The 24,398-nt window shown below is 46.2% G+C and overlaps 1 protein-coding gene across 2 annotated transcripts in view; it reads left to right on the forward strand.

Moving 5' to 3' along the window:
* ELOVL5 (ELOVL fatty acid elongase 5) overlaps positions 1–20,851 on the forward strand; it is a 70,213-nt gene extending 49,362 nt beyond the window's left edge. For both annotated transcript variants that reach the window (XM_059938482.1, XM_059938481.1), the window contains 5 exons: positions 12,622–12,699; positions 13,508–13,679; positions 15,360–15,484; positions 17,629–17,763; positions 19,033–20,851. In XM_059938482.1, the coding sequence (XP_059794465.1) occupies positions 12,622–12,699; positions 13,508–13,679; positions 15,360–15,484; positions 17,629–17,763; positions 19,033–19,176 (654 nt within the window). In that variant the 3' untranslated portion in view covers positions 19,177–20,851. The remainder of the gene's footprint in view (positions 1–12,621; positions 12,700–13,507; positions 13,680–15,359; positions 15,485–17,628; positions 17,764–19,032) is intronic.
* Positions 20,852–24,398: the final 3,547 nt, after the last annotated feature.

Here is a 24,398-nt window from a genome sequence, read left to right on the forward strand (position 1 = left end):
GGGCTGAGGCTTAAGCCATACATAAAACAAACACTTGCAAGACCTCCTGTTTGGATTTTTAACCTTTCATTGTGGCTTTAATTCTCCAAGGAGTAGTAAAGGAGAAGAAAAGAGGAGAAATCAATACGAATCTTGCAGTGAATTCCCCAGCAGCCTCGGGCTGTGACGGGGGTCTCCCCGTCTGCGTGTGGGCGTGTGCGGGGGTGTGCGTGTGATGCAGGAGCTGGTGGGAAGCAAGTGTCTGATCGTCAGAGGCACTGCCGCTGGGAGAGGTCTAGGTCTGGTCCCCCCAGTGTGTTTCATAAGCCAAGGTAAAGGTTTTATGACTAGGCTGGTAGATGCTACTATCATTGCTTTTATGCCTGACAGTATGTGAAATGCTCACAACTCCTTTTTTGCTTCCTTTCTGGCTAGAGCGAAAGCAGCTTAATTAGCCTCCGAGATGGAGATTGCGGGCCTGGAGGCAAGGGCAGTGCACAGGAGTGGGCCCAGTACTGTGCTCATCTCTGTGTTCCAGGGACAAAGCCGCAGCAAGCTGTCAGGTGTCTTAGAGCAAACCGTTTGCTTTCCCCTACTTGATAGATGGTAGAGCCATTTCCTTAAGAAGGCTCTTATAGAGTTTATTATTACGCCTAGCAATATTCTAGAGAAAAAGTACTTAAGACTATTAAATCTTCCAGAACTTAAGTATCTGCCTTATATGTTTCTCAAGCCCTAGAGATATAATTACAACTTCATAATTAACCTCTCAAACAGGTAATTCCCTGGTAAAGAGGGGAAGAAGAGTGCTGGGTAGATTGCTTCCAAGTGCATGTGGCTGAATTTGGGGGGTTCTAAAAGCATTATAATAGGAAGTACAGATTTCCCTCCAGCACAGCTTGGCGAAAACATTGGAAGATGTTGAGCAGTGTCACAGCCCTGAATAGAGAGATTCAGGAAATAGACAGAGGAGGAAAGTAACGTGCTTAACCCACAATGTAGAGTACATAGAGAAGTAATGGATAAGGGGGCAATAATCCTTAAATTAAACCAAGTTTATAAAAATAGGCCCAGATCAGATATTCCCGAGTTGAAAATAAACCCTAGTACCCACATTAGATGATATTTCTTTTTGATTTTGTCTGACTTTTTTTTTTCCTGTACTTACATAAACCCCTCAGGAATACCCTTATAACATACCTTTTGTCAAGTTTTAAATTTCATTTTAGCTACTGGTTTTTCCTCTTTTTTTTGCTTAGCATTTATAGTCCAATGAATACTGAAACACGGGGCAGTCATGGTGTTTTACAGCCGAACAAACTGAGGGGGCCACGGAGCCCAGCTGGGCCCTCATTTCAGGGAAACATCCCAAGAGTTGGAGCCACTGCCTGTGGTCACACCATTGGCATGGTCACAACGATTAGTCTTTATTTACCCTCCTGCTTATCTACATATTTGGGTCTGTAAAGAATCTTAAAAATAAATATGTAGCCATTGATATTTTTGTTTGTTTAATCCTGTGGTATGAATTCTCAGCTGCCTTGGCAAAGTTCTAGGTTAATATAAAGAAAATTAACTGTTGCAAGGAGAGAAGAGAAATCTTGAAAGAGAGAGATAAAAAGGAAATGAGAGAGGAGTCACAAAGTTTTAAAATGACTAGAAGAAAAGTAACCAAATGACTGTCTTATAACTGTGAAACTGAGTTTTAAGATATAGAAGGAACTTGGTCATAGCTTCTGCATTTGGTAGAAAGAAAATTAAAAAGAGAGACGTGGCTTTACTTCTGATTGCCTCATGAACTTGGTGTTTATTTCTGGGAAAGAGGTCATAATCCCTGAATAGAAGTATGTTTGAAAGTGGTATGTTTTAGATTAGGAGTAGAGGACTTCATGGCAAGCATTTTTTCATTTATTAAATTAGGTGTTGTCTAAGATCACAGTCAGTGGTAAAGGCTCAAATAAAATGTCGTTATAGAAGAGAAACAACTTAGTTTGCATTACTCACTCAGCTTTGTAAACCTGTGTCCTCATAGCAAACATAAAAATCTTGTGTGCCGTTCCACCCACACCCCTACTCCTCCAGCCCACCTCACCCCCTCCCCACCGACCTCCCAGGTCCAGGGCATGTTTCATCTGAATGGAAGCCCCACTGTGGTTTCAGACAGTGTATCCACACATCTTTCCCTTTGTCCCCAAGATTGAGAATCCCCACCCACCAGATGCCAGATTGTGGCTTTTCCCTCATTGTGCAGGGTGTACCTGGGCTGGACTCAGGTTTCCCCTGGCTCACCCAGTAGTATAACTCCTTAGTTAACATGTCAGACACTCAGGGGGCTGCTCTGTCCTGACCTGTAACTTTTTTGGTATATCCGCCCTGCTCCTGGCCTCTGGCCTCTCGTCAGCAAAGCAGGGAGGATCCAATGGCTTGGTTTGTCACGGTCCGGAGGGGAGCATCCCCGTGCAGGGATCGCGGGGCTCAGCAGTAGCAGCAGGAAGCAGGTTCAGCACGCACAGCACGTCAACCTTGAACTTGAATGGAGAGAACGGCTGGCTGCCCTCCTTAGCAGCCTGCCCCAGTGCCCCATCCACTCAAACCCCCAAGACCAGATCCTTCCTTTCTTTGGGTCTCTGCCCCCCTAGAAACTCCACTTCCTTCAAACCTAAGCCTGCCTCGGTTTGACAGTCCCCGTCTCGCTTCTGAGGACCCTTCTCAAGGTCAGTTCCTCTGTGACATCTTGAGAGGGCTTGGCTTTAGAGCAGTGATCCCAGCCTCTCCTGCCTCCCCGTGGTCCCGAGGAGCCTGACGCCTTCTCTCCCATCACGGTGCCCCCGGGGGTGCCCACGGTGCCTCCAGCCTTGGGTCTCTCTCACGCACCTCACTGGCTGTAGTAACAATGTTCCTTCCACATCTTTTCCGTCCCCTTGTTAGCATGGCTTCAGCATTAAGACATAAAAAAGCAAATGCCAGAATGACGTTTTACTTTATTTAACAAAGATAAATCACAGATTACAAACAAGATTATTTTGAGTGTTTGTTTATTCCCTTGCAGTTAGAACTGTGTGTTGTGAAGTAGTGTGAGAAAATTCAGTGAAATGAATCAAACATTCAGAACATTTAAAATGTAATTTTAGAGAATGATTGATAGCTAACTCGATAGGTGATCTGAATTGGCATAGATTCAAAACTTTTTTCTTTCCCTTTGCAATTTTTACTTAAAATTGTAAGTCCAAAACTACTTCAGAATATGGAAAATAAAATCATAGAAGTATTATATTTATCTATGCACCTAACAAATATTGACATTACTGGTTTGAATTTTTTGTTTAAAAAGGAAAACATGACAAAAATGCATCTAAAGCACAGCCCCTTCACAGATTTAACTTTCTTCTGAAGTTCGTTTCTTTTCTGAATATGCTTTTATACTTTTACTAAACATGTATGTATATGTGACAACTTACAGAATATTCTGAGACAATTTTTTTAACTTACATAAATGGTGTACAGTTTATACTCTTTATCAAATAGCTTTTTTCAGTCAGCATTATATTTTGAGAATATATGTTGAATCTTATGGATTTCATTTCATTAGTTTTAACTTCTCTGTATTATTTCAGTGTTAGAGTTTATTATGCCATTTTATCCATTTTTCTTTGGATGGACATGTACGTTATTTCCAATGTAACAATTTTGCATTGAGATCCTTGGAGAATTATCTCCCAACACTATCTTTCTCCTTTGCAGAAACTTCACTCTTGTTTTGCATTTTGCATTTTTTTAATGTATTACAGAAACAAAATTGTATTATTTTCCTAATTATTCTCCAAAGCAGCAATTCTCATGTGCTTTACTAGCTAGAAATAAATGTATATGTTGGCATTTGAGATAAAAGGCTTTTGCAGTTAAGAAGGAATTAAAAAGTAAGTTTTTTTCTTGATCAGAAACCTTCCTCCCCAAACAAACAAAAACAATGTTGCATTGAATGTTATTGGACATGTCCCTGCGTGCAAGTGTGATTTATTTATTTATTTATTTAGGCCAGGTATACACTTAGGAGTTAATGACTGAATCTTGACACTCTCTTGTCTTTTAGTGGGGAAATTTTAATCCATTTTTATTTAGTATAATCGTTATTTTGGAATAATTTCTATCACCTTTGTGTGTTTGTGTGTGTGTATGTTTTCTTTGCTCTTTTTTTATTCCTTTCCTGCTTTCTTTTGAATTTTTTTTTTCATTTTACTGATTTAAAAGTTATTCTAATTTTATTATTTAGTAATTACCTATAAGTTTTTAACATGCACCCTTGACTTAATAAAGTCTAAAGTGAATTACTGTTTCTACTCCTGAACAATACAAGGACCGTAGAAGATCTGGGCTCTGATCCCCCATCTTCCATGTTATTGTTGGCAAGTGTTTCATTCCACCTCTTTATGAGGTCCTAAACAGTCATCATTACAGTCTGTGCTTACTGATTTTCTTTGCACACTGTTCATCTGTGAAATCCATTCTTTCCTTTGAGGTTCAGTTTTCTTCTGAAGTAGTTCCTTTTCTGGGAAGGGTAAACTCAGTCTCTGTCTGAGCATCATTTATGTGACTTTATGCTTGAATAGTATTTTAGCAGGGCGTAGAATTCTAAATTAGCAGTTATTTTCCCCCAGCACTTTGCAGATTTATTTCAGAGAAGTCTGCCGCACTCCCATTTTTGTTCATTTTGTAGGTAATCTTTTTCTTTCCAGATATTTCTAAAATTGTTTAAGAATGAAACAGAGTATGCCTGGATAGTAATCCACTTTTATTTATCTCACTCAGGATTGTGCACATCCAAGCTGAGAATTTCTGTGTTTCTTAATTTGGGAAAGTCGTCAGGTATCATATCCTCGATGCTTTCTCCTCCTTCACCAGCTCTGGCTGGAGCTCGTAGTAGATGTGTGTTGGACATTCTCACCCCTATGTATTCTCGTATTTTTTGCATCTTTATTTCTCTCCTGCATTCCTCTAATTCACTCATATTTTCAGTTGTGTCTCATCTGCTCTTTCAGCCATTTTTAGTTTCAGTTACTATACATCTTTTATTTCTAAAAATTCACTGCTTGTTCTATTTTTCACTTCATAACATGGAAACATTGTCTTTTTTCCTACTTAGATACAACTGTGATCTCAAACTTAACCATTTGCTGTATTGCTATTTGAAAATATCCTTTAAAAAATTTTCTTTCAGCTATATCTGTGAGGTCATGCCTCTGGGAATAATTATTATATCAACGTTAATTTTTTTTTTTTTTTTTTTTGGCCACACTGCACAGCATGTGGGATCTTAATTTCCCGACCAGGGATCGAACCCGCGCCCCCTGCGTTGGAAGCACAGAGTCTTAATCACTGGACCGCCAGGGAAGACCCTATGTTAAATTTCTTTACCTTTTTTAAAAACAAAAACAGGACAGTTTGTTGGGTGTCCCGTGTAAGCATCCCAAGCTAGTATTGCTGGGGTCATCTCAGGTAAAAGTGTCTGCCCCAAATAAAAGATTTTTTAAAAGAACTGGAATGTAAGCTCACTTCCTCTTTTCTGACTTATTTTTTTAGGGGAAGCCTCACCTTACAGTTAGGCATTAGTGGTGTTGGAGTTTTTTTTTTTTTTTTTTTTTTTTTTTTTTTTTGGCTGTGTTGGGTCTTCGTTTCTGTGCGAGGGCTTTCTCTAGTTGTGGCAAGCGGGGGCCACTCTTCATCGCGGTGCGCGGGCCTCTCACTATCGCGGCCTCTCTTGTTGCAGAGCACAGGCTCCAGACGCGCAGGCTCAGTGATTGTGGCACACGGGCTCAGCTGCTCCGTGGCATGTGGGATCTTCCCAGACCAGGGCTCAAACCCATATTCCCTGCATTGGCAGGCGGATTCTCAACCACTGTGCCACCAGGGAAGCCCGGTGTTGGGGTTTTTTTGGTGTTTCATGTAGCATTTCTGCCTTGTGTTAACGGGGGGGAGGTGGTTCAGCTTTCGCACAGTTTGCTGCGTTGCCAGGACCAGACGTCAGTGGTTTTTTTCTTTGAATCTTCTCTTGAAGATTTCCGATGCTGCTTTATGCGGAGGATGAGAGAAGTTGAGCATTTGACGGGGAGGGTGTGTTGCTTGTGCTTTCCGCCCCCTCTGTAATTGTGGCGTCGGTGCTGTCAGCACGTCTCCCCAGGCCCCCAACGGCACTGCCTCCCCGGCTCTGGCTTTGAAGGTCCTCGATAGAGCTGCAGAGCAGTTGCTCTGGAGACATTATATTCTAAATGGTCTTGTTTTTCCTTCCCTTCAGGCTTTCTTAAAATAGATATGTTATTGTGGAAAAAAATAGGATTTGGAAAAACACTTAAAAGACCTGGCAAGTAATTACTGACTTTTATTTAGAAATGATTTTGTTCCCCAAAATACTTTGAAAAAGACATTTAGTACTATTCTGCCTTTCCCCATTGAACAGAGGTTGAAACTCTGGTGAGATGAATACTTACAGGAAAGGCCCAACTATTGCCTAAAACACTTCTCACTCACAGTTCCCTTACCACTGAAACTCCTTGCTCAGAAAGAAGCTTCTCTCAGGGAGAAGCAGCGCCTCAGTTACCTGCCTGTCCATTTACCTGGCACTGCCCTGAGGGAATGCCTGCAGTGGACGGGTGGAGAGAAGGATTCAGCCTTCTGACAGACAGCCTTCCCCTCAGCCATACTCCCGGGGTACAGGGAAGGGATGCCTTCCAGTAGAGAGGAAGCTTTGGCTTTGGTCCAGAGCCAAGGCCTGACTCCTCTAAACTGACCCTACAGACCTGGGTAACTGAGCCTTACAGCTGGTGTAACAAGGAACCGGTCTACAAATCCTCCACTAAAGCAGACTCAGTTTGTAAAGCAGGAGTCAGTAGGTAAGCTGGAGGTCTCTCTTTAAAGTATGCAGAGGATGCTCTGGTGGGGCTTCTGTATACAGTCGGAGCAGCAGCAGTGCAGACCTAGTCACGAGCCTTCAAGCGCTGGGGCAGAAAGAGCAGACATTCGTGTAGAGTCATAGCAAAGACGTATATATACACAGTGCCTGCCTTATGCCAGGTACTGGCTTCACTCACTGTTCGTCACACTGCCACTGTCCCCTTTCTGCAGAGGCAAAGCCCCGGGTGGACCTGGGATTCGAGTCTGTGCTTCAGGCCATTGTGCGTCACTGCCTCAGAACACTGAGCCTCAGCTTGGGTTTTCTCTCCCAGCCAGTCCCGTAAAATATAAAATGAGTGTTTCTTGTGGGGTACGTGGAAGCAACTTACCAGAAACCACCTCTCAGGAGGCTGAATAGTGAGAGAAAAGGACTGCTAGCGTGAATGGACAGGGCCCAGGGTTGAGGGAAGAATGCCAGACATACCTGTGTCAGGCTAGGCTGAGGACAAGCTGTTTCTTTGTGCTTTGTTCTGAAGCCTTCTCTAGTGTACAGAGCCTGTACTTAATGACGTAACCAAGAGTATTGCAGTCGGCTGTAACCCAACGGGTTCCTGGGCCTCAGTGGAAGAAAACACTTTTAGAGGTCACGGGTATGAAATTATCTTAATGGGCATCCTTCTGTTCTGGACAGGAAAGATTTGAAATTCAAAACCACATGCTTTGACTTGACCCTGTTCCATAATGGCACTGCCAGTATTGGCCAGCTAAACCTGGGAGAAAGAGGTACTTTTAGTTTGGGAGTAGCTGATGGTTCATTTGAAACCAAACATCTGCTAAAGATAAAGATGCAGCGAAAGGTCTGCTTTTCCATAGAATTCTTCATGAATAGATTATCTTCGTTGTGTTCTTACTAAAGACACAAAAACAGACAAAGAAGGTCAGAGGAGCTTGGAAGTGCTGTTAGAGATTGCATTTGGACCGAGAGTCAGGATTCCTAGGTGCTGGTCCCAGCAGTGCCACCGAGAAGCTGTGTGACTTCGGACCAGCCACATCACTACTCGTCTCTGTTTCCCTTAATAAAAACATGAACTTGTACCGGGTCTAAAGAAGTACACACTTGTAGTAGATGCCCACAGGAACAGTCAAATCTGGGAAGATGTCAACCTCACACACTTCTGGTGGTGGTGCTTATTTTAGCAAAGTCCCTCGGGTCCCGGGATGGTGGTATTTCAGCATGCATAGTGTCTGTTCCCGTTACCTTTCATTCCATTTCTGCTTAGGGGGAAGTAACCACACAGCTCAGCAAACCCGCATCACTAAATCCATTAGCCCCTTTTGGAAAGGGGTCACCTTACTGCTCTTGGGTTGTTGGGGTGAGTGACTGATACGGGCCACACAGGATGACATTTTTCTGCTTAAAGTGTTTCAAATGATCTTGTTTCTTGAGATGCTTTGGTGGCATTACAGAAAGTGCCATGGAAGTGGTTATCATGCTATAGGGTATACATTTGTGGTTAAATTGTGGTGTTAGATGAGAAAAGTCAACTCTCACCTAGACAATCAACTAGAGATGAATCACTCCGTGAACTGCATCATCCAGACCCAGCTGTGATATTCACCTCAGTTGTCTTCTTTAAATGAAAAGATGCACGAAACCACTTTTGGTTATTGAATTTGTCTCGTAAGGAGAGAAGGAAGCTTCTAGCTAGGCTTTAATTATAGCTCTGCACACGCCCATGGCCTAATTGAAGTTTGCTTTACTCCGGAGAAGGAGTGGTGGTTCACAGCAGTGCTGTGTGTGTCTCGGTTACTGGGGAAAAGCCAGGTGTAGGGTACTTAGTGCTCCGTCGGTTGCTCTTGGAGTGGCCGGTGGCATCAGGAGCTGGGGAGGTGGTGGCCAGCTGCTCGCTGTGGCCTGCTTTTGCATTGGAGCACGGACCTGCCCTCTCGGGATGACTTCCAGAAGTCAGGGTAGAGCCCTGTCCTCACTTCCAGTGCCTCCCCTTTGGTCCCACGTCCTGGGCCCTCCCTGGGGCTGCAGTGTGATGAATTTCCAGGGATGGCCCAGAGCAGCTCTTGGAGGGAAGCCAGGCCTGGCGAGAGCACTGTCTCCTCTGAGGCGCTCCTCTCAGGCTGGAGGGAAGGCCAGGCCTCGGCTGAGAGCCTCCGGGCTCTGTTACTCAGACATGCCGTTTTCTTCTGACGGGAATGGAGAGAGCGGGACCCTGATACTGGCCACCTGTACGGAGCGTGGCTGAGAAGCTTAGGTGAATAAACTTGAACTCGGGTGCTTGATCCTCATGTGTTAAATATCCTATCCCTTTTGAAGCCAAGGGTATTTAAGAATTAAACTCCATGTCACCAGTATGACATTTGATGAGGACTGGTTTTCGTCTTGTAAACAGAAACTTTTTTTTTCCCCCTGCAAGTAAAACGTTGGGCCTAGATTTAAGGGGCAAGAAGCAGCACCTTGAACACTTTGTTTGTTGTTATTGAGCAAATATTTGTTCAGCATCTCTTCTGTACGAGTCCCCGTTCCATCTCCCCCAACCCCCGTGATGAATTCTGTGGACGCAGATATGCAGCCGCAGCCTCTGAGAGCTTACAGAGGAGCTTCAGACAGAGCCAGTGACGGGTCTTAAAGGAGCACGTAAGCAAATAGGTGTAAGTCATGGCACCTAGGCTCGGAGGCAGGGGACTGGCTTCAGCTGGAGTGCTCAAGGGAGCAATCATGAAAAACAATAAAATTTTAGGTGACCTTTGAAGGATGAATAAGATTTTGAGAGCTGGAGATGGGGGTCCATGGGTGCAGAGAGCACTGCAGTTGAAAAGGATAAAGTAATGGTCATTTCTAACCGTTGCTGTGCTTATCCTCTATACCAGGTTGGGTGAGATAAGCATTACACACATCTTGTTAACTTCTCACGGCCCGAGTATAATTTTTATCCTGTTTGAAGAGTGAGGAAAATGAGGCCTAAAGAGCTGCCATCTGTTTTTATATATAAAGGAACAGGCATGGTTTGCTGTTTCATAGTATTTTTTGTGCTCCCTCCCTCCCATTGGTGATGTAAAAGAACTACAAGTTTCTGTTTTTAAGGAAAGGCTTCTGTGAACAAAGATTTTACATTCTCTTCTGGTGTTTTTGAAAGTTGTTTCCCCTTTTTTACTGCCAAGGGGCAAAAGCAGATGTGCTTAGAGGAGATGCCCAGAAGTGGTGACGAGTTTGCTTTGAAGTATTCACACTGTCTCTCCTAGTTGCTCCTGTGACCAGAAGCACGGAATCATGAAACATCCAGCTGGGCTCAAGGGGTGGGACTTTCTACAAGGGAAACAGATTTTGCACTTGGAGACTGTATCTCACCTGGGAGAGGCTCACACCTGTGATCTAGGCTTCTTTATCTCCATCCTTTAACCCAGCGGAGTTCCAAAAAGTTCTGTCTCTGTACCCTCCAGCCACAGAAGAAAATTTATCAGCTCCCTCATGGGGTAGAAGGAAGGGCAGCAAAGAACATTGTGCCAAGACGACACCTCTCTTCCCTCAGGTTTCCACCCCAGCGCGGGCACACACGCAGTCCACTTTAGACTCAGGCTTTGTATCTTGATTGTTGGGACTTCTGATAGGTCCACATGCGGTGTGCTTAACTGGCATGACTTTAGAAAGGGGAGGACCAGAAAGATAATATACCTTCCAATAAATTACCTATGGGTCTGGTTTTTCAAAGGTAGTATAGTGTAGTTTATGTGTGGTCTGTTTTCAAAAAAATCTTAACTTAGTAACTGTAGAAAATTAAAACAGAACCTTTGGAAATAATTTAATCCAGCCTCATCTGCTTACAGTAAAGAATGACCAAGGCCTAAGGGAATTAGCTGGCGTGCCGCAGGTTGCTAACTAGCCCTGGTACTTCTGCCCCTAATCCTGGGTTCTTTTCATCATAAAATGATGGGCTGGTCTTTGGCCACAAAAACCATGTTAGCTCTTAAAGAAGTTAGTAGAAGGAAAACTAGATTGAAACAGGGTGTTGAGTGTGCTGGCTCTTGTCTCTGAGGGTGGAAGTTTAACCCTTTGTCTTCAGACCCTCAGTGATCAGCTGATGTTCCCTGAGGGCATCTGTGTGCAGCCAAACTCTGTTGGAGGGCAGTGTGGGGGAAGGTGGTCAGTGCGAGGTTCTAAAGTCCTGTGTTTCGGTTACATCTTTCGTGCAGCACTGGTGAGTGAACCATTTCTTACATGAATCAGGTAGCATGAAACCAGTGGTTCCCACTCCTAGTTTCACACTGGAATTGCCTTGCAAGCTTCTGGTTTAATGGTCTGGGGGAGGCCAGGCATTAGCAATTTTTAAAAGCTCCCCCGGTGAGCCTGTCCTACAGCTGGAATGGGAGCCACAGCTTAACAGTTCTCAAACATCAGCTGCATCAAAAATCACCTGTGGAATAACCTGATTTCACACCGCGGAGCTTCACACCCAGAAATTTCTGATTCAGTGGGTCTGGGGTTGGGCCTGAGATTTTATATTTCTAGCTAACTCCTGGGTGATACTGCTGCTGCTGCATCGGGGCCACACTTTGTAAACCACAGGACTGGATTCTCTAGGGTTTTGGCTCTGAAGCTCCAGGCAGGGCTCAGGTATTTGCATGTCTTTTGAGTTCCCAACGTGATGCTGGCGCAGCTGGACTGGGAAACACATTGAGAACCACACTTGGGGGCCCAGTGGCCGGTTCCTCGTGTTGGCTCCCCAGATGAGCTCAAGCACGACAAGACAGACCACCTGAGGTTTCTCCTCCCATGGCCCCACTTGACCACCAGAGGGAGAGCCACCAGGAACAGTTGAGGATGCCGAGGCTTCAGGAGGAGGGGGTGAGCTGCGGTCTCCGTGGAGAAAGGCGCAGCTCGTGGGTGTCTGTCCGGCTGGAACATAGTGGACACGCACAGGGTAGTCAAATCACACCTTCCCTCTGGGCCGTTGGAGCAGGTCCTTAGGTCTCCCCCTAGCCGGGCGTCATCCTCATGTGTGGGTGAGGCAGCTGAGGCCCTCATGGAGAACTGGCGACCCTGCAGCTCTGCACCCGAAGTCCAGGGTCCTCGCTGTGCCACCACAGTGCCTACTCTGCTGCAGGTGAGTTCCGAGGCATGGGCACGGTTCCTCAGTTCGCAGAGGTCTCATTCATGGATCCGGAGATGACACAGCAACGGAACACAGTGAAGAGGCTCAGGCTGGACTCGGTGGCCCCAGGCTTGCAGCAGGGGGGCTCCAGACCAGCATCAGGATCACCTGGGAACCTGCTAGAAATAGGAATTCTTGGGCCCCACCCCAGACCTGCCAGACCAGAAACACTCCCCAGCAGTCTGCCTTTCACTGTGCCCTTGAGGTGATTCTGGTCCTACACCCTCAGGTTTGAGAAAGCCTGTGGTTTCCCCTGAGGCCGCGGCAGGGCAGGACCCAAGCCCATGATTGGATCGCTTGGGCCTCGGAATTGGCGAGGTGCCTGTGACGGGCCCAGGGGAACTGAGGGTTCTGGAGAGAGGCAGCCTGGCAAAGCAGGGCCTGCCCCTTGTGAAATTGAGTCCCTAGTCATTTAAACCCCCCTTAGTTCACAATCCCTTGTCATTATGGTTTTTTGCCCAGAGCAAACTTGCCTCAGCACAGCCCAAGGTCAGTCTGCACAGATTCTCAAATTAATGAACTTCAGTTGAATAGGGCTTTTCCTGGTTCTTATTTTGTTGGTGATTAGCTTTTTCCCTTTTTCTTTTTTTTCCAGTTAGTGACGGGAGTATGGGAAGGCCAGTACAACTTCTTCTGTCAGGGCACACGCAGTAGAGGAGAAGCAGACATGAAGGTATTGTCTTTTTTTTTTTTTTATAACTAAATTGTTCAAAAGACAAGATGGCTGTCCAGATAATCCCTGTGGACATTTTTTAAAGAACTTTAAAAGCAGTATGTGCACATGGTATGAAAACTTAAGCAGCATGAAAAGTATAGAATGGAAACTAAAATCTCCCTCTCTGCAAAAGGTAAGTCCTGTTAACAGCTTCCAGGGGAAAAAAATGTGCATGCATTTATCAGTATTTGTGCTCTGTTTATATAAACAGGATCGGAAGGATGTCTTAAGTGTTTTAATCATTCCTCTAAGTGGCCTCTGAGTGTGGTCTGTCGATTCCAGCTTCCACTCTGGCGTGCTTTTTGGGTTTTGTTTTAACAAAACGCTGCAGTCTACCCTCAGCGTGGCAGTCATTTCCTTAGAGACCCCATGTGGCACGTTTAATTGGGCAGAACCTGGCACTGGATACCCTGATTCCTTTCTTCCTCTGCCTCGTGTCTGTCACCTGCCCCACGCCAGCCCCTGAAAGCAGAAGTGCCTTTCATGTGGTTTTCTTCCTCCGATGGCTCTGTAGGCTCCTTCCAGAGGGAACAGGCGGCCTGCAGGGATCTGTTAGAGTCATGAAAGGGGTTGGTGGACCTTTGAGAGCTTTCCCTGCCTTCACTCCCCGCAGCCCCCCACACAGCCCCCGGTGTTCTGGTTAAAGGCACTGCAGAGTGACTGGCTTTGGCGGGGCCAGTCGGTGGGGGCGGGGGGGGGGGCGGTGCGGAGGGATCCTGGGGTTGAGCGCAGAACCCGGAAGACGCTGATGGCCCCTTCCTCCTAGATCGTCCGCGTGCTCTGGTGGTACTACTTCTCCAAGCTCATTGAGTTCATGGACACCTTCTTCTTCATCCTGCGCAAGAACAACCACCAGGTCACAGTCCTGCATGTGTACCACCACGCCTCCATGCTCAACATCTGGTGGTTCGTGATGAACTGGGTCCCCTGTGGCCACTGTGAGTCTGGCATCTTTGGGGACAGGTGTGAGCGGAAAGGCTGAGTTGAAACTAAGGCTTTGAGAAAAGGTGTTGTTTCTGTAGACATCTAGGTCAAGCCTTTGAACGTGGTGTCCAGGTTGCCTTTAACGATAGTCTGCGGGGCCTGTGCACTCAGCAAGCTAACAGAACCTTTTTCTAGTTTGGTGCACATCCTGTGCTGATTTGGCAGGATGAGGGAAAGACCAGATTCCCAGCCTGGGGCACATGAAGAAATCAGGACAGAGTTCTCTATTCCAGATTGTTCCTGATCCTTGTTTTCCCTATAATTTGGAAGATGTGTGACTGACAGGGACAGACCAGGAAGATGGAATCACACCATGGAGTGGGCACCGGAGAACAAGCTTTAGCTGTAGTGCCTCAGGGAGTCTGCACATACTCTGATATAGTGACTCTCGCCTTCCTGAAGCGTGTTTAGCTGAGCAGCTTCTGTGACAAGCGCCAACATTTGAAGTAAATTCTCTAAGAAGGATGTGGACCGCTTGTAGTCTGAAGTGTCCTATAATTTCCAGGGATTTAAGTTGTCCCTGTCAGTTTCAGCCCAGGAGTTCTAACATGTCCCAGTCAAAATTCCTGTCATCCATCACCAACAGATTTGATCAGGACCCCTTGAGTCTATTCACATATGTTTTTCCCCAGGATAGCGCCACCCTTGATTAACTTGGCCCACCAGGATTCACACAGAGGATTTTAGAACCAGAAAGGACTTTCCAAGTACAGCCCCTTCCAGTTTGGGAGAACCCTGAGACAAAAGAAGGGTTGGTAGAGCTCACACCTCATGGCCATGGGTTACCTGACTTAACTTTCTAGTAGAAACGGCACCTCCCCACATTAGAAGAGGACCTTAAATGTCAAAGATCCCACAGGATGACAGATCATCACCAGCCCCACCTGGCCGATGAGAAACAACCAGAGAATGGACATGACTTGTCCAAGGTCACGCAACCAGTTACTATCATAGCCCAGCCTGGTGTGTCTGACCGCACAAGGGGGAATGTTGGTAGCTTTGCTTGATTGCTTACTGTGGGGGCAGAGGGCGGAGAGTCTGAAAAAAGACCTGCTGGTCCTACTGGAAATTATAAATTAAGACGTAAATAATGGGTCTCTCATCTCTAAGGAACGAGGCTCTGGACTCTATTATTGATAAGAATATATGGCCTCCGCACTGCAGTCCTGGGGAATAATTAGGAGGTGATTTCAAAGGCCTCTCCAGACCTCAGCAAATGTGTAGAGACAGCCAGCTTTGAACGTACTGCCCGTCGGCTGTCTTCCCCACGTCTTCAACGCAGCAGTCAGAGGCACTTGGGCAGCTGCCTCTGGGAGTCACTGGGGGCCTGGCAGCAAAACCTTTAGGTGCCAGAGTGGGGCAGGTGGTCTCCTGACTCCTGTGCTGGATGCCCACCTGGTAGCTGCAGCAGACCCTGGGCTTAAGCATCATGACGACGGCCTTCCCCGGGTGGAAACTGAATTCTGATCGCATGCCCGCGCAGCGCCAGATTGCTGCCGCCGTGTCTGCCAGCCCCTGTTCAAAAACACTTTTTTTTTTTTTTTTGATTTAGAAAGAATCTTGGATTTTATTTGTGACCTATTACATATAAAACATTCAGGCATCCTCCTCCCCAATTCCCTCTGTTCCTGCAGCTTATTTTGGTGCCACACTTAACAGCTTCATCCACGTCCTCATGTACTCGTACTACGGTCTGTCGTCCGTCCCTTCCATGAGGCCGTACCTCTGGTGGAAGAAGTACATCACGCAGGGGCAGCTGGTGAGTGACGTGGCCTCTTTGCCCCGGGACTTGCCACCTGGGGAACGCCGAGCTCTTCCTGGGGTGCTCTTGCTGCCCTCCTGGCTTCATTGTTGTTTACTAGCACCTAAGATGTGGCTTTCCCATCCTCTCTCTCTGGGTCCAGTTAAACTCCTTGAAGTGGGCAGAGCAGGGAATCGTGTTCATTTCAGTCGATGGAGAGACCGTGCCTGTGAGCGTGCAGCTAGTTGGATTGCGGAACAAGGACTAAATCTTAACTCTCTAACTTCAAGTTCAGCCATTTGTTCTGAGTTTGTGCACAGAGCATATGTGTGTGCACATGTTTTCTAATTAGAACCCAAATCCAAGGTGAAATCTGTGTATCTGTGTTTCCAGGATTTGCTGAGAGGAGCATGAGCCCAGGGTGCTAGCTTATTAGGCAGCAAGGATGCAGGTGCCGGGCCACCTCTCAGCCTGTGTGGTGGTGAGGATGGCACTGCTGTGCCTCAGGTGACAGCCCCCTTCCTGGGCCCACGTGCCAGGGCCACCCAGCAGCTGTTCGCACTTGGTGGTTATTTCCCACCGTCCTTTTTAAAGCTTTCCTCAGCTGTCAGTATATTATACATCCTATTCCTTTCCCTTCCTGATTTCTTTCATAAACTAATTATTAACTGTTACTACTCACGTTAAAATCCTGACATTTGTTGAGTTTACTACGTGCCAGGCTCTCATGTCAAGTAAGCAGTTTTACATGGATTGTCCCACTAGCCTGATTTTGTGTTATTACCCCTATTTTATAGATGAGGACATGGCAATAGGCCAGAGCTAGCTAACCTGTCAATATTAGATATTAAACCCCTGGCCCTGGCCTTGCCTTATTGGTACATTTTTTTCTAAGGAAACCAAGCTGATTCAGATCCCTCCAAGCCAATTGCGATTTTTCGATATTGAAAGATAACCTTCTGGGAAAAAAAAATCTGAGGAGACCTTCTGAGCTGCTTATGTGTTTGGCGTTTCGTTATCATCTCTTTGCCAGCGGCTGGACAGTCCTTGTTAATTTTCTCCTTACCCACCTGTGAGGAAGGATAATTGTTCTTCAGCCTCCCTGTTACACTTGAGAAGTGACGCAGAGATCGATTTGCTCCACGCAGCGTGGCGCTGCAGAAGCAGAATTTGGAACAGCCTGGAGAGCTGGTCTCCCATTAGGCTCTGCCCTTTGAGGTAGAAGACTGCACCCAGTTCGCCTAGATTTATTCTACGCACCACTTACAGTTTCTTCTCAGTCTAGAATACTTAACCTTAAAAAAGGAAACAAACAAAAACAAAAAACAGTTCCCTACATAGAAGCACTGAAAGGTGGGCCCGAAATCCAGTGGGCAGAGCCCTGCCCTCCGCTGTTACTCCTTAAAGTAAGCAGCAACCATGCCTTATCTTAGCTCCTTCTCCCCATTTCCCCAGGCCCTTGCCCTGCTTCTCAAGATTGACTTGTCAGAAATAATCTAGGGAATTAGCATTGTATGCCAATCAGAGTATAAGTCTGTCTGCCAGCCTCAGCCTTCACCAAACCCAGAAGGTCCACGGATAAGGATGCGGAAAGTGTCCCGTGGGATTGCACGTCCTGCGGTGAGGTCCCTGGTCCCTCTAAACATACACCCCACACCCATCCTTCCTTTACAAAGAAAACAAAAAACAAAACTCTTCCATCTCCTATACTGTATTCCTGAAGTGTGTGTGTGTGTGTGTATTAGTTTTTTAAACACGTTTTCCATTTTTCCCTCCAGCTTCATTGAGATATAATTCACATACAGTATTGTGTAAGTTTAAGGTGTACAACGTAATGATTTGATATACATATCTGTTGTGAAATCTACCCTCAGCAACTTCCAAATATACAACGCAGTGTTGCTGGCTGTTCCCCAAGCTTTAGAGAAGATGGTTTCAGTAGTTGGAAGGGCAGGAGTGTACACATAGGACCCATTCAGATGTATAATGAGTTTGGGTACGCTTAGCACATGCACCGTGTTTTTGAAATGACCTCTGTACCTACAGAAAGGTTAATAAGTGTTCCTTCCGAAACTTGGGGGTGCGGGGTAGAGCGCCCATCTGGCGGATGCCTTGACCCTGGGCCGTGGCCGCGTGCTCAGCTGTGTCTCCTCCCCCACCAGCTACAGTTTGTGCTGACCATCATCCAGACCAGCTGCGGGGTCATCTGGCCGTGCGCCTTCCCTCTTGGTTGGTTGTATTTCCAGATCGGATACATGATTTCTCTGATTGCCCTCTTCACAAACTTCTATATTCAGGTAAATCTCACTCTTCTGTGGCGGTTGAGATTTGGGGTCCTTGCAGCCAAGGCCCTCATTCATTCCTTTAATGGGGAGCCCCTGCCTTGGTGGGGCTGGGGTGGGGGTCACTGCCAATGTAGGAGGAGGTACTGAAGTCTGTCCAGGCCTCTGGAGTTCCAGGTCTTCGATGAGGGAGGCTCGGGGTCCCTGTGGGAAAGCAGAGCTGTCCGGCAGGCCCCGTACCGCTTCCCTCGTGGCCACTGCAGACCCGCCATAGGTGAGTCTCAATCCCATGTCCCTCAGCCCCACTGCCCTAAACTTTGGGGCTTAATTAAATGTCTGAAGAGATTTCCATCACAGACCCCAGCTATAGACAGAACTCAGCCCAGCCTTTCATCCTGGTTTTCTTACACTTTCTCTCCCCGCTGCTCAGGTTTGGGGGTGCAGGTCGTTCCCAAGTGCATGATGTGATGTAGGTTTTTGGTCCTGGAAGGGTCTGTTTAGGGCAGATTACCTACAGGGGAGCCTGACCTTTTGTGGCCACTGTTGGCTCCCCTGTGTCCCGTCACCCCTGGGGCTCGTGTGTTCGTGCTCCATGAGCAGGGCCTGGTTCTGGGCAGGCATACGGGGGGTGGTGAGGAGCAAGGACAGAGGGAGTAAAGCCGGGTCACATTGGGCATCCCTCCCCCCCCCCCGGGGGGGGGGAGGGGGCAGAGCAGCATGTTTGCCCCTCCCTGCGCCCCATGCAGACGGACACCTTTCCCCAGACACTCCTGGGGTGGCGGCTTTGAGTTGCGTTCACATCTTGCCGGGCTGGTGGTTCATGCTACACTTTGGGGCATTCACCAGGTATGAGGGAGGTTAAAGGATAGGGCCCGACGAAGCTGAAGCCACACCTGTTTTGACTGCCCTCGTGGCAGAGCACTTTGTACATAAAGGGCCGAAATAGTTGCTGAAGTCATGAGGCAGTTTTGAAGGCAGAGGATGTGAGTGACAGAAGGTACCGCAGTGGGAGCGTGGAAGGGCAGAGCTGAGTGAAGTGTAAATTGTGTTTTCTGTCCGACTCTCAAATCACATTGATACAGTGAGCCTGTGACTCACTGAACTTACCAGGCTGAGCCTCAAAAAATGGAAGAGTGATTGAAACCAGTGGCAAAAAAACATTTTCCTGGTCGCTTGACCACAGACGTTGCTTCTTGATATGATACCACTGGTCCCCAAAGGCGCTAACGTTAGGGATGCAGCTGGGCCTCCGCCGTGGTTCCCATCTGCCCTTATGCCTTGCAGACCTACAACAAGAAGGGGGCCTCCCGGAGGAGAGAACACCAGAAGGATCACCAGAACGGCTCCGTGACGGCCGTGAACGGCCACACCAGCAGTTTTTCTTCCCTGGAAAACAATGTGAAGCCGAGGAAGCAGCGTAAGGACTGAGGCCCGAGGGTTGACAGCCTCTGAGCCACGTCGTCTGATTGTAAGCACAAATGGATTGTGCCCAATGCTCGTTAACAGCTGCTGTAACTAGTCGGCCTACAATAGTGTGACTCATGTAGGACCTCTTCCATCAGTTCCAAACCCCTAGAAAATGTAGACAGATTACCCAAGTAGGCATAAGATTTTTAACATTTCTGGGCTCTCACCGACCCCTGCGCTAGACTGTGGAGGGCGTGTTGTTGTAGTACACGACACTGCTGTTGCCTTATTAGTTATAACATGATAGGTGCTGAATTGTGATTCACAATTTAATAACACTGTAATCCACACTTTTTTTTTTTTTAACTGTAGATCATGCATGTGATTGTAAATTTGTATAATGGTGTTACAGTAGAGAAACACACATGCCTTAAAAGTTAAAAAACAGGGCCCAAAGCGTATTAGTTTAAATTAGGGTATGTTTCAAGTTTTTATTCATTTCTATTAACTCTGTTCAGAAAAATCAAAGACCGTGATTTATGAAACTATCATGTGACACATAGTTTCAAGTGACTTGTACATGTGAAATCGGCACCTTCAGTTTTGTAATATTGGCTTTAAATCAGGCAGGTTCAAATCTAGTGGAACAGTCAGTTTAACTTTTTAACAGATCTTATTTTTTTATTTTGAGTGCCACTATTAATAATGTAAAAAGGGAGGGGGGGTTCTAAAGCAGTCTTGATGAAACTTAAAATATATATTCTTTGTCTTCAGGATTTTAGGAAGTGTGTAGGATGAGTAGGCCGTTTTAAATTTCAGAAGTGCTAAGTGTTTTTATACAGGAAACAAAGCCCATTTTGCTTTCCACTTGTGAGAGAAGATTTATACTTTTCAAGAGAGATGATTAAATGTTTACCATTTGACAGAGTCCCATAGATGAGCAGTGGGGAACTGGTTGCCAGGGTCCAAATTTGGGTTGATTTCTGGACTATTTGTTTTGACATAAGCTTCCTTTGAAAATGTGCCTAGCTTACCAAAATGAATTAAAGGTGGGGAAAGGACCTTAGAAAAATTTAAGGTAAAATTAAACAGATAGCTGCAGCATGAGAGAACTGGGGAATTGGATAGAGATGGTTTGTTTAATGTAAATCTAATAGCACCTGTAATTTTTTTATCCTTCAAATCTAAAGATTTGTTTAGAAATACTTGTTTAAAAATAAGACTGCTTATCATAAAATCATGTCTCATACCCTAGAGGCAGTGGTCAAACAGATAAGGACTGTTGTGTGTGTCATTTTAAAGTGTTGGAATTTAGCCTCTGAATACCTTCTCCGTTGGAGGAAAAAAACATTCACTGAACCACTCATGACACATCTGAGAAGGTCATTGACAATGTGTGAACGAATTGTTGGTTTGATATTTATGTAAATATCAGTTTATCATGCTTTAATTTTGCACATTCATATTATAGGGAGCCAGTTGGTTCTCTTAATTAGTCTTGTGGGATTTCTGTTTGGAAGGAGTCACAGCATCTGTTTACATTTACCTTATCAAATCTAGAATGTGTATATTTGTAAATGTATGTCTTCCTAGGTACTAGTTTGCGAATGTCTTTACATATTTCAATACAGAAAGTATAACATTCAATAGTGTGCTGTCAAAGTGTGCTTTAGCTCATCTGGATATACCCACAATGTTAAATAATGTCTAAACATTAATCATTAAAATGTTTTTGATTACCTGTGCTTAGTTTTACATTGTTTATATGCTGCTAATTCTGAATGACTGGAGAAAAATCCGCTCTCTTCACCATCTAGGAACTCACCCAAATAGATGTAAATAATTCAGTTTGGAAGGTTATATTGTGGCTCAGCCTCAGGAGGAGGGATCCCCACATCGTAAGACATGGTGGTGGCTGAACCCCAATTCCTTCCTCTAAGCCTTTCCCAGTTTGCCCACTAAAGTCCCCAGCTCGAAGTCCACTCCTTTTTCCTTCCTCCCTCCCTACCCCAGGCTATTAGAGTTACTTTCCTAGATCTAGACCAGAGGTCTGCACATTCTTTCTGTAAAGAGCCAGATAGTACATGTTTTAGGCTTTGCAGTCCACACTGTCTGTGTCCGCACTGTTCAACTGCCTTTGGTATAGAGCTCCAAAGCAGTCACAGGTAATACGTAAGTGGGTGGGCGTGGCTGTGTTCCAGTAGAACTTTATTTGCAAAACCGAAGGCCTGTGGCCATAGTTCCCTGACCCCTACTCTAGAGTAATGAGGGCCCACCTGTGTCACATTCTTTGCCAAAGACCATTTCACGTCCCAGGCCCTGCCCCCCCAAGCCTCCCCCATTCTGACTTACCAGGTCCGTCCACATCCACGATGGAAATGAGGATACGGACAGCCCCTCTTTCTTCCCTCCACTTCGTACCACAGAGTCCCCAGTGCAGGCATGATCCTGGCCTTGAGTGTGTACTGGTTTGTCAATATCACCTTAAAACTATCATCAGAAACTGAATTTAGTATTAGGGATATCATCTGAAAAATGCAGAGGACTTTGGGGTTTGGTGGTGATGATTACTTATATCCTTTCCTTCCCCTCTGGGTCCAGAACAAATTGAAAAGACGTCAAAAAACCAGACTGGTGGAAATCAGAATAGCTCATCTGTCACTGAGAAGACTGGTCGGTGATACGAAGACCGCAGTAGGGCTCCGTGAATACCCTGGTTGCGGACCCTGTTGATGTACCACAGTCGGCACTGGCACACCAGTGGTTTTTGGCTACCCCCAGTCTGTTGGTCTGGTGATGAACTGATTATTAAAATATTTTGAATGTCAGTCCTGGAATTTACCCACCTTCGACGACAAGCTCCCTTGCAGTGTCAGGTTCTGCCCTGATGACCTTACCTGCTCAGTAGTATCTCCCAATCCTGGCAACCAAAAAGACGCCCTCCTCCCCTCAGAGAGGTGAGTAGGTAAGAGGGCTGAGCAAGGCCAGACGTGTTCCCACCCTTTGCTCTCTCCTGTACGGAAGTGGAAGGGCAAGTTCACACACCCGTATGGAAAAGGGAGGATTCCAACTTCCCCTCTTGAGCAGCCTTGCCATTTATAGGAAAGGCAGAGTAGCCTAATGTGGGAAGCGCAGCTTGGGGGCCACATTGCCTGGTTGGAATCCTATCTGTATGATCTTTAGGCAAATTGCTTTAACTTTGCCTCAGTGTTCCCATCTGTCAAACTGGAATAATGTTAGTACCTACATTACAGGGTCATTATGAGGATTAAATAGATTAATGTATACAAACCTCTTGGAACCACAAAGAGCACAGTGTGAACTCAATGTTAGCTGCTACCTCAGTCCGCCTAGCTGGTCCCTTTAAAGGAGCAGCTATTGTTTTACTGTTACTTCCTTGATTAGTTGCTCTAACGATCCTATCAAAAAGGAGAGGAAGTTACTTGGGTAGGATACTCTGTTAAATCAAGAGTTGAAAAGAAGGGGCTTCCCTGGTGGCGCAGTGGTTAAGAATCCACCTGCCAATGCAGGGGACACGGGTTCGAGTCCTGGTCTGGGAAGATCCCACATGCCGCGGAGCAACTAAGCCTGTGCGCCACAATTACAGAGCCTGCGCTCTAAAGCCCGCGAGCCACAACTACTGAAGCCCGCGCGCCTAGAGCCCGTGCTCCGCAACAAGAGAAGCCACTGCAATGAGTAGACCCCACTCGCCGCAACTAGAGAAAGCCCGCACACAGCAATGAAGACCCAACGCAGCCTAAATAAATGAATGCGTGAGTTGAAATGAAACCAGCAATTGTTGGGAGTCAAAACGTGTATGACTATATTATTCCAGATTTTGTCAGAGTTTCAGAATTTCTGGAATCTGCTTTATTTCCTCTTGGGAAAACAGGACAGGTTCATCAGTCTCTGGTCTGGTGCATTATTCCTCCAGATCCCTGACAGCAGTTCTGCGATTCCATCCGCAGACACAGTGTTATTTCATGTGAACCGATTTTAAACAGGTGTCTCCCACTATCCCCACGTCAGTCTGAGATTTCAATACTAAGCAGCTTCTCTTCAATATTAATTTGGAGAATATTGTCTTCGATGGAGAAGATGGCAGCAAAATAGTGGTTGCCTTAGTTTGCTTTCTGCTTTCATAGCATTGAATCACCAGCCACTAAGTCTCATTGCAGACATAGATTTAATCATCTTTTTTTTTTTTTTTTTTTTTAAATCAACTTTTCACTTTTTTTTTTTTTTAAACGTGATGATCCATTTATTTATTTATTTATTTATTTATTTATGGCTGTGTTGGGTCTTCGTTTCTGTGCGAGGGCTTTCTCCAGTTACGGCAAGTGGGGGCCACTCTTCATCGCGGCGCGCGGGCCTCTCACTATCGCGGCCTCTCCCGTTGCGAGCACAAGCTCCAGACGCGCAGGCTCAGTAACTGCGGCTCACGGGCCCAGTTGCTCCGCGGCATGTGGGATCTTCCCAGACCAGGGCTCGAACCCGTGTCCTCTGCATCGGCAGGCAGACTCTCAACCACTGCGCCACCAGGGAAGCCCCAGACATAGATTTAAAACTCATCTTTGTCGTCCTTGACATTTTTATAAGCTTCGCTTTCTGTCCTTTCCAACATATTTATGGCACTCACCCAAAGCGAGAAAGTTCCCAGGCTGACTTTTGCTATAGTTTGCACCCAGCTTGTGGAAGACAGCTTGGGCTCCGGGGCAGAAGTTGTAGGAACAGGCAGAGTAGGACCCAGTAACTGGCGATGTAGTGGTGGCCGAGAGCCAATCATGGTGGTCAGTGTCTGTCCCCTTTCTCAGATCATTCAGACTCTCCTGAAGGGTGCTCACCATCCCTCTGTTGCCCGTATATGTTTTTTGTGTTGACCACCTGGTGCACTGGGAGAGCGCCTGGTGCAGAGGACTGAGTTAGGTGTATTGGGCAAACAGGGATCCATGAGAAAAGACTGCAGTCCCCAAAGGAGCCTTTGTTAGACTGGCATCAAACATACACACAGATGACTCCCACAGAGGGTGGTTTGTGGTGAGAGCGTGAGATTGACACAAATCATAAGAGTCCAGGGAGAGAGAATTCTTCTAGCAAGGTGATTAAGGAGAGCTCCTTCAATCTGAGCCTTCAAAGATGACTTGGATTTCAATAGGTGGCGGCTGACAGTTACCGGGGAGACAGCATTCCAAGTTCAGAAAACAAATACAGCAAACGAGTAGAAGGCTGGGACAGTGAGACAA

The sequence above is a fragment of the Balaenoptera ricei genome, chromosome 11, assembly GCF_028023285.1.
Source record: "Balaenoptera ricei isolate mBalRic1 chromosome 11, mBalRic1.hap2, whole genome shotgun sequence".
Classification (NCBI taxonomy): domain Eukaryota; kingdom Metazoa; phylum Chordata; class Mammalia; order Artiodactyla; family Balaenopteridae; genus Balaenoptera; species Balaenoptera ricei.